At 47.7% G+C, this 10,851-nt stretch overlaps 2 protein-coding genes across 2 annotated transcripts; both read right to left on the bottom strand.

Moving 5' to 3' along the window:
- Positions 1-4,779: 4,779 nt before the first annotated feature.
- LOC139823268 (uncharacterized) lies at positions 4,780-5,286 on the bottom strand. Its single transcript, XM_071795647.1, has one exon. The coding sequence runs from the start codon at positions 5,284-5,286 to the stop codon at positions 4,780-4,782; it is 507 nt and encodes a 168-aa protein (XP_071651748.1).
- Positions 5,287-7,331: 2,045 nt separating this feature from the next.
- On the bottom strand, positions 7,332-8,322 carry LOC139823247 (uncharacterized). The gene is made up of 2 exons (XM_071795630.1): positions 7,972-8,322; positions 7,332-7,920 (listed from the first exon to the last, which is right to left on the bottom strand). Exons 1-2 carry the CDS (start codon positions 8,304-8,306, stop codon positions 7,347-7,349), a joined length of 909 nt encoding a protein of 302 aa, XP_071651731.1. The 5' UTR covers positions 8,307-8,322; the 3' UTR covers positions 7,332-7,346.
- Positions 8,323-10,851: the final 2,529 nt, after the last annotated feature.

Below are 10,851 nucleotides of genomic sequence, written 5' to 3'. Positions count from 1 at the left end.
CGGGAACGATGTCTTTAAAAAGGGCGCATCGTTACAACTGGTATAATGTATATCGGAACACGGGCTATATGAGTCGCAAATAATGTAGAAGTGTCAATTTCATAAATAAATAAGGGAATGCGCAAAAGAAGAACAAATTAATTAATGTATAACATGAAATACACTTTTATTTCACATATTTATTTCAAAACAGCAACGAATACACATGTCATTTGTATTTTTACAAAAAAATAGTTGTTACGATAAATAAATTTGTAAAATTATTGACTTTGAAAAAATAACAGGATTATTTGTTCAAAGTCAATTGTGGCGGTCCGCGCCACTAACGATGCACGCCCGCGCGGTGCCGGTAATACCGGCAGTTCGCAGCAACGCCGCCAGGCGTCGCATCGCCGGTGCATTTACGCGAGTTCAAGATTCTGCACCGACTAGTATGAAGGGAGACCCCCTACGGGAATGGACAATTCTTTTTCGACGTCACTCGCCACGCATAAGAGCGCTCAGACGCTGAAAGCGGTAAGATACAAGCGCTAGACGCTTTCATCGCATACAGCGCTCGGTCGCTTCCACGGAGCGAGTCGCCTGCGGGGTATCATAGCGCTCGGCCGCTTCTATTGCGCGAATCGCCTGACAGGTATCACAGCGCTCGGTCGCTTCCACGGCGCGAGTCGCCTGCTGGGTATCACAGCGCTCGACCGCTTACGGCGCGGGACGCCTGTCAGCGTATTACAGCGCTCGGTCGCTTACACGGCGCGAGTCGCCGGACAGCCAATCACAGCGCTCGGCCGCATCCACGGCGCGAGGCGCCTGCTCACCAACAGGGCGCCCGGCCGCCTGCACGGCGCGCAGCGCCGGTCGGTCAATCATAGCGCTCGGCTGCTTAAACGGCGGGAAACGCACACCAGCCAATGACAGAGCGCGCACGTTTCCCACAGAGCGCGGAGACTGTCAAGCAGAGGTTACGTTCGACAACAACCCTCCATTCTGGCGGCGCACGCCGGGGCAAACGAGTCCACCGACCCAGGCAAGACGTCTGTTCGAGGAGCGTTTTGTCTCAAAAAATGGAGACCCTACCAACCGTCGGCGGACGCAGCCTATACCTCTACAGGCCCTTACAGTCAGGAAACGCAAGATGGTCCTATCTTCCTCTCAGTCGCCTGTAACGAGCATACCGTCTTCTTCTCGCGAGCAGCTCCATACCTCGCCGCCTAAACGCCCCGTGATTCGCCAGGCCGTTAGTTCGACCGTCAGTACAACGAAGCATACACGCGGTATAGGCCCCAAGCGTACACGTGAGGTAGCCACCTCTACCAAGCCTGACGACTTCAAGTCGAGAGCACCAGTCTGCGTGGCCGTTGCCACCCAGACGAGCCCGAGGAAGGAGCGGAAGGAGCAACGAGACGTCGCCACGCAGACCAAGAAGAGAGGCGGCTTCTAAGTAAAAAACCGACATTTCTAATACACTGACATATGGACACTTGTAACTATGTAAATATATTGGGTTTAAACATATATCAATTGTGTCGTCTACATGTCTATCTCCCTATGCGATTCACTACCCATGGGCCAACTCCTACTCACGCACCAGTAGCAGACTAAGTTAGAATAAGGTAGAATACCGTATAGCTATAAGTATTAGTAGGCCCATATCAATAATTGAGAAAAAGAACATGTTCGAGAAACATTAAAAATCAAATGCTATCACCAGAACCCAATCATGAAAATGAAAAATAAACTGAAAATAATGTGAAACGTTATTTCATGTTTTCTCGAAATTGTAAAAAGTAATACCAGTCGCATTAATATATACTTAAGAGCTACTTATAACAATGAGAAATAAACTCCAAAATAATAAATTATGCATAATAAAATATACAACTCTGTAATAAATTTGAAAAAACCGTAGAACTAAATAATTCAAAAACAAAAAAAACTAAAATAAATGAATGAAACAGAAAATGAAACTAAATTACAATGATTTAAATTGCTTGGTTTTTTCGTAATGGCCTGAAGTTAGTTGTACCGGTTTTTTCTTATATTTAACATACTTATGTATTAAAAACGATAAACTATTTTCGATGATTATGTCATCACATCAATGGTTGCTCTATTCAAACCATTATTTAAACCATTATTTAAATCGCTATTTAAACTATTACTGAAATCGTTATTTAAACCATTACTGATATTGTTATTTAAACCTAATCTAACCTTGGAACCGACGTCTAGACCCACCGTTACCGAGCCACCGGAGAGTCCGAGGACACCATGCCGACCGGGGCGGACTCGAGGGCGACGAGGAGAACGCAGGAGGCGAGACCAGAGACACCTCAGCCACCGAGGATGTTAACTCCGATCAATTCGGCAATTGAGAGTGCCGAGGAGTCTGCGTCAGCGGACAAACTTCTCTGTTCACAGATTTCCATGGACGAGAAAAAGCTGCGGAAAGAGCTAGCCCTTATGAAAATGTGCCCTACATTGCCATTAAAAAATGCCATTGAATTCCCATTGTTCCAGACGCAATGGAAATGAAGGCATTTTTGCCAAAGATAAAAAGTTCCACACAAAATCCCATTGGTATTGCTATTGGTATTGCCATTGGTTTTGCCGTTGGTATTGCCATTGGTATTGCCATTAGTATTGCCATTGGTATTAACACTGGCAATACCAATGGGATTTTGTGTGGAAATTTTTATCTTTGGCAAAAATGCCTTCATCTCCATTGCGTCTGGAACAATAAGAATTCAATGGCATTTTAATAAATGGTACTATTTTGTCTTTAATATAAATGCCTTCATTTCCCATTGCCTTTGGTTCAACGGACAATCTAATAAGAACTCTTGTGCCTTAGGCGACTAGCGCCTGAAAATATCTGCCTTGGTCCCGTAGGGGGTCTCATACATATACCAGTCCGTGCCGAACCTTGAATTTGAGAGAATGCATGAACGATGCGACGCCTAGCGACGTCGATGCGAACTGCCGGTAATACAGTTACCGCGCGGTCGTGATGATGATGCATGTACCACTGGTGGCGCGAACCGCCACATTTACCATTGACAAATTTCCATTACAATTCACACTGAACAACATTGGCTGAAGGTAGAAAAATTCCATACAAATTTTATCCTTTATGAGTCATTGGCAGTTTCCATTACGCCTGTATGGAAAAAGTTGTTATTCGAATCTTGCCATTGCGTTTCCATTCATCTTATTGCCACTCAATATTTTCCATTAACTTTTCCATATAATTCGCATTGCAAGTTCCATACACAAGTTTTAACCTTCATAAGCCATTAGCAATTTCCATTACGCCTGTATGGAAAAAGTTGTCATTCGAATCTTGCCATTGCGTTTCCATTCATCTTATTGCCACTCAATATTTTCTATTAACTTTTCCATATAATTCGCATTGCAACTGTAGGGCAACCATACATTCCCACTGACCGCCATTGAGCACTCAAAGGCACATTTTCATAAGGGAGAGGCCCTGAAAGATCGAGGGACCGAGGCCGAGCAGTCAGTCCTGGAGACCTGTCAAACGGGCTTGGCGGATGTAACGATGGTCGACCTAGCAGCCGAGATTCCAGGAGAGGATGTCATTCCGACCGATGAGACGTCACAAGGCAGAGATACAATAGCTGACACAATTATGAAAAAATGTACAGAAAATGTATATACATTCCTTATGTTATTAAATAATAAATTGCATTAATTTGAGTCATATTTGATAAAATAGAATAAATTTTATAAGGTTCAAAAACTTGCGTAAACGCGAGTGACACAGTTTTGACAGAAAGTCGCTAATTTAGTAATTTTGAGTTTGTTCGGGCGCGGAGCAGATTTTCACGCTGAACTGAGGTTGCCGGGATCGTTCAGAGAGAACGAGAGGGATAACAGGCGGAAACGAGACAGTGCATAGGCGTAATGAAGCAAGGAGCGAGAAGCGAGGGAGTCCAGATTCAGATCTGGCTGAAGCACACTCGGAGGGCAAAATAATGCACCGTTTTAAAATTTTGATTACTCCAGTGGCACCGTGTATTTGTAATAACAGGTGGTGGCGATTACAACGTTCCCGCGACACTTGCTTCGATTTCACGCAGAATAGCCGAGACTGACTTCGATCGATCGTATGCGATTTCGGCGCAGAGAGTGATCTCTTAAGACGTACAGACCAGACTGAGCCCGCTGGCTCCGACTTCCAACACGAGGGAAAACGGCGCGATGCCCTTGTTGGTTGTTGATTCCGCGATCGCACGTGTCACGCTCCGCGAACGTGTCAAGATGAACGGGACCACGCAGCCAGCACGGCACTATACATAAACGAGACGCGTTGTCGAACAATAATATGTATTTAGGCGAAACGCTTGACTAAGAAAACATAAATTTGACTCGAAGTCGTTACACGCTACTTATAACATAAAACTAGAATTATTGAACATCTGATAATAAATTATAAATTTGTTAGTCAATCCTGAACATACCGCCCGCCTCGAAACTATCGTTTCGAAAGGTTTACTGATCTTGAAAGGAGCAAGGCCTCTTCATGTAGCGGCCAGAGATGGTCGACCATAAAGAAGAGTCGAAGGAAGGATAGGCGAGGCGATCGATATGTCACTTACATATGTTACGAATTGAACTTGACGCATTGAATATAAATTTGAAACAATCGTTCCGAATTGTCTAGTCTTCAACATACCGCCCGTCTCGAGACCCTCGGTTCCATATACGGTTTACAATGAGGAGAGAGGCGTTCGAGGCGAACAGTATGTCAAATCACAATTACATTTGATTATCGCTGTGTTCGAGATCGATTGGTAATAAACAGAGCTTTCCTATCGGGCGCTTGTACTCGGAAGACGCGGTTTTTACAGTTACAACTCGAACTAAGCCATCCTGGCCCGCGTGACAATGAGTTATGCGTCCTAACTCCCATTTGCAAGGCGGAAGCGCAGGATTCTGAATCAACACCAAACGGCCCACGCGAACACCGTCAGTGACAACCCGACGCCACTTCGCTCTTTGTTGTAGCGTGTTGACATAATCGGTTTGCCAACTTTTCCAGAAACGCTCGGTAAGTTGTCGCACTAGTTGCCAGCGCGACAGGCGATTTTCCTTAACGTTAAGGAGTGAGGGCTCAGGACTAGCAGTGAGGGCGGATCCTATTAAAAAATGGCCGGGAGTGAGCGGCTCACAATCGTCGGCGGAGTCCGTGAGGGGAGCGAGCGGCCGGGAATTGAGGCAGGCTTCGATATTGCACAAAAGAGTAGAGAACTCTTCAAAGGTCATAGTGTGGGACCCTACAACGCGGCGAAGGTGATGTTTTACACTGCGCACGCCAGCCTCCCATAGGCCGCCGAAGTGGGGAGCGGAGGGAGGTATAAAATGACGAGCGCAAAATCGGGAGTAAGCTCCCAGGAATGCCGGTGTTGAATACCCCTCGACAACTTCCAAATGGATCGCACGAGTGGCCAGGCAAACGAACAGGGCGATGTATGCCTTTCGAGATGCGATTCCGCGGCCGGACATGGCTCTAATTAACACCGGACCGGCGTAGTCTAAACCGCAGTGAAGAAATGCGCGAGTGGGAGGAGAGACGCGCACGTGGGGAAGATTTCCCATAAGCTGGGTGGGCACTATGGCTCTTTCGCGAGTGCAGACAACGCAACGGTGAATAACTGATTTGACGATATTTCGAGCTCGAAGGAGCCAGAAGTCTTGGCGTAACGTGGCCACGGTGAGCTGCGTCCCGGCGTGGAGAGAGCGCAGATGAGCATGCTGCACTATTAACGTAACCAAGGGATGAGAGGCTAATATAATTTGATGTTGCGTTTGAAATCGAATTGGGGCGTTGGCCAGCCGCCCGCCAACGCGAATTATTTCCTCTTCGTCGAGGAACGGATTGAGTGATAGCAGAGGGCTTTTGGATGAAAAAAGCTGATCGTTCGAGGGGAAAGACTTCCTCTTGTATACGTTTGAGCCAGAATGAGCGCGCGATTCGGCATTCGTCCGCTGAAAGCGCCGACGGGCTCTCTTTGGCAGTGGCGCGAGACCGTGAGCGATTGCGTAACCGAGAGATAAAACGGAGAGTGTAGGCTGTGATTCTTATGAGTCTCGGCCACGACGAGTACCGAGACGCGAGATCCCACGGTTCAACAGCTTTACTGAGATGTGAGAGAATTCGCGAATTCTCTTCCACGGAGGTTTCATGCGACGATAGGTCGACTAGCGGAGGCCACTCGGACAGCGGAAGTCGCAACCACGATGGTCCGTGCCACCATAAATGGTGAGCCGCAATCCGATGGCCGTGAATCCCTCGAGACGCACAGTCAGCAGGATTCTCATCGGTGGGAACGTGTCGCCATGAGGCGGATGGAAGTCGAGTCTGAACCTCGGAAACGCGATTCGATACAAAGGTCTTCCATTTCGAGGGATGTTGCGCTAACCACGCGAGTACGACCTTAGCATCCGTCCAACAGTGGCATGGCACATTAGAGAGACGAAGCGACGTTCGAGCAAACTCCATTAATTTGGACAATAAAACGGCAGCAAACAGCTCGAGACGTGGGACACTTAACGACTTTACTGGAGCAACCTTGGATTTCCCGACTAACAACATGGTGAGTAGGTAAGCTAGGCCGGTTCTGGACCACATACCGAGGGCGAGGGGGGGTGAGGGGCAGGGGGAACCGCGGGCGGGGGGGGCCGCGGGAAGGGGGAGGGGGGAACCGCGTGTTTCGGGCGTCGCGGAGAAGGGGGAGGGGGGAACCGCGTGTTTCGGGCGCCGCGGGGGAGGGGGGAGGGGGGAACCGCGTGTTTCGGCGTCGCGGGAGAGGGGGAGGGGGAACCGCGTTTTTCAGGCGTCGCGGGGGGTGGGGGAGGGGGGGTCTGCGTCTTCCGGCGCCGCGGGGTGAGGGGGTCCGCGTTTTCCGGCGCCGTGGGGCGACCGCGTTTTCGCCGCGCCGCGGGGCGAGGGGGATCCGCGTTTTCGCCGCGCCGCGGAGCGTTCGCGTTTTCGGGCGCCGCGGGGCGAGGGGACCCGCGTTCGCGTTTCGCCGCGCCGCGGAGTCCGCGTGACGTCACATGACACGCTCGCGTTATCTCTACTTCGTAGATGTTTCCCCCCGTCCCCCGTTCGTCTTCTCGTTCGCGCGGTCTCTTTCCCTCGCGCGTTCTCGCTCGCGATCGCGTATCTTTTCTTCGCCAGCGATATTTAATCGTTCAGATCTTCGCAATATTTAATTTTTAATATTACATTTAAGTAAACGATAAACGAAGACAGTTTTATGACAGGAAATGGGATAAACGGTAAATGAAAAGTAAAAACTTTTTAACCATATTATATGCATTTATTTATCATGTAGCGCATTATACACAATAGTATCCAAAGCGTAGGCTAATAATTCGCAATCAATAATCGAATTTTTATCATAAACGTCACGCAAGATTGTAACTGCGTTACATTTATCAGTGATACAATTTTGACGTAAAATTGTTACAAACTGTTTGAATTTTTCACTTACGCCGTGAACATTTTGACATAGTTGAAAATACACATTCTCGACGCAATGTTCTAGTTCGAACAGGAAGAGTACAGTTGACGGTTTCATGTACAAGCTGGTGCCGCACGACGTCAATTTTACAATATCTGCGTCACGTATTTTAACAAGCTCCAGATCTCGAAACGTTAGCGATGATGGTGCCGATGACTGCACAATGCACTGTATATCTGCACGTTTTTCGATTAATGTCACCCACGTTGCATGTAGCAGAATTATCCGATTGCCTCGGTTATCGCCAATAAGTATATCCACAGAGGACATAGGTCCCGCGTTGATTCCAACATCCAAAAATTTATACGTTGTTGATGTAAAGGCAAATCTCCTTCCCAAAATACGCGGCGTGTAGCGGGGTTTATCAAAACTGAAAAAAATACAATTATATGTATATATACGAAAAATTAGCGGTACTTACTCATTGTGCTGTTTCTCGCACGTTTCGTCCTGAATCGGAACGTAGTAGTTCGCACCGTGAATGTTCATCGTATCTGGAGGCTGTTTGCGACGTACTCGAACCGTATCGAACTCTCGACTGCGCTCTAGAATCCTCGTAGACCATTTATACATACCCAAAACTGCAAATCTTGCAAAAATAGCGCCAATGCACGGCTGCTGCATGGTGACCGCCACCACAATCCACATATACGTTAAATGTGATATCTTTGTCAAGAACATTCGTGATGAGATCACCTCATCGGGCATCAAATATGATTTCTTTTCACGAGCATACGTGTCTCGCGATGATTTCATCGAACACGTGCAAAACTGCAAATTTTGCAATTTCGCATAAGTTAATGGAGCGTTATTGTTTTGAAGAACATGTCGCGACGTGTCTCGCAATGATTTTATCGAACACGTGCAAAACTGCAAAATTTGCAATTTCGCATAATTCGATGGAGCGTTATTGTTTTGAAGAACATGTCGCGACATGTCTCGCGATGATTTCATCGAACACGTGCAAAACTGCAAATAGCGCCGATGTACGGCTGCTGCATTGATACTGTTGGGAGAAGACTTTGAACGAGCAATAAGTTCCCGCCCTTCTAGAGGGCAGCCCCCGGTTGGCGGCGCGACTCGGCGCGCCACGCGTGCGTGCGGGCATCAGTGGTGCTCACAAGAGCCTCGATCACCGTCGTGTTCAGACGTGTTGGTTACGGTTTAAGTTACAGAGTGTGATATACTTATATATAATAAAGACAGTATTCAGAGTGTACAAAGACCAAGATTGTTGTGTTCCCTGCTCATCTCACCACATTTCAAGTCGTCCCTGATTATATTTCCAATAGGTTATGGGCCCAGGGCACGATTCCCCTGCGTGAGGAACATAGCACGAAAGTGTATATACGAAGTGTGTGAGACGCCGGCGAAGGGCATAGAAAGAGATAGAAGCATCTAGAAGATTAGAGGGTAAGTAAATAATATTCCTCGTTGCTGACGAGCAAAACGAGAGAATTCTCAGTTAATAAGAATGTTCGTTCGATAAATACTGTTACAAGGAGATAGATGTTTTTGCCATTTTACTCGAGAAATAGAAATAGAGGTAATAATGGTAATAAGAGAATTAGAGAATAGATGTGTAAAGTGTAATAAAGAAGTAGAGAATAATGAAGGAAAAAGATATAGAAAAATGCCGCTTGGTAGCAAGTCGGCGACGTGCGCGTGCAAGTCCGATCGTGAACGGCGAGAGTCATTTCTTTTGGCGCGCGGAAGTCCGATCGTAGACGGCGAGAGTCATTGTTTTTGGCGCGCAGAACTTGTTGCTGGGCGCGCACAAACACATAATCGATTTCGACTAACAACATGGCATCGATGCTAGATGGCTAGATTACGATACATGTAAATGTATGCGTATGCTAGATGGCTAGATTGCGATACATGTAAATGTATGCGTATGTATAAAAACTCTATATGACTCTATATGAGTTTATTTTTTTGAAATCGATATGTATCGGGTCGGTAATTGAGCATGACTTGCTGTGCGGTGTAGCTTAGTAGGTAAGCTAGGCCGGTTCTGGACCACATACCGAGGGCGAGGGGGGGTGAGGTCGAGGGGGAACCGCGGGCGGGGGGGACCGCGAGGAAGGGGGAGGGGGGAACCGCATGTTTCGGGCGTCGCGGGGGGGGGGAGGGGGGGAACCGCGTGTTTCGGGCGCCGCGGGGGAGGGGAAGGGGGGAACCGCGTGTTTCGGGCGCCGCGGGGGAGGGGGGAAGGGGGAACCGCATGTTTCGTGCGCCGCGGGGAAGGGGGAAGGGGAACCGCGTTTTTCGGGCGTCGCGGGGGAGGGGGAGAGGGGAACCGCATGTTTTGGGCGCCGCGGGGAGGGAGAAAAGGGAACCGCGTTTTCCGGCGTCGCGGGGCGAGGGGGGAACCGCGTTTTCCGGCGCCGCGGGGTAAGGGGACCCACGTTTTTACCGCGCCGCGGAGTCCGCGTGACGTCACACGACACGCTCGCGTTATCTCTCCCTCGTAGATGTTTCCCCCGTCCCCCGGTTGCGCGCGTCTTCTCGTTCGCGCGGTCTCTCTCGCTCCCGTTCGCGTTCTCGCTCACGATCGCGTTTAAATAAATTTATATTATACATAAAAAATTTGCTTACCACCGCAGGATTTGAACCAGAAGTCCTTAACTCTTGAGTTAGTCACCTTCAGAATTCAGGCCATTGTCTCTTAATTTACACAATAATATGTATACACTAAAATACTGCAGGCTATTTACACAAGCTATTTACACAAAAACACACATAGGACACAGATTACACGGTGAAATCAGATATAATGGGTCTCCACAAGATGAACAAAAGAGACCATCTATGAGGATATACGGACATGTGTCATGTCTGCGAACAGCGTATAACATCGAGAACAATCCGTGTATTCTGACAATGCATGACGCACAAAACTTCATATGTCCTGGAGTAAAATAAGAGTATATGCAACACATCTTTGTCAGAGGGTGTAACATATTCACTTCTGCTTGATTCAACACTCTGAAAATTTCGTCCGGAATATCCTCATCAGCCATTTCACTATCATAACACGAATCGTCCGACAATAATGCTTCATCATCAACTTCCATTTCTTCCTCGTCATTCACTTCCATTTCTTCAACGTTTGCTTCAACTTCCATTTCATGTCCATCAAACTGCAATTCTTCGAAATCCATTTTGCAGAACGTTGTATGCCTCAAAAGGCGCAATACACGGTACTACTGTTAAAATCACACATGCAGACAGTACAAACAGTCGCGACACTTGAAATTTTTCGACAAGACAACACATCCGAACACTATCGTCGTCC

Source organism: Temnothorax longispinosus, chromosome 12, assembly GCF_030848805.1.
Source record: "Temnothorax longispinosus isolate EJ_2023e chromosome 12, Tlon_JGU_v1, whole genome shotgun sequence".
Lineage (NCBI taxonomy): Eukaryota > Metazoa > Arthropoda > Insecta > Hymenoptera > Formicidae > Temnothorax > Temnothorax longispinosus.
This window is presented reverse-complemented; position numbering and strand designations above follow the sequence as displayed.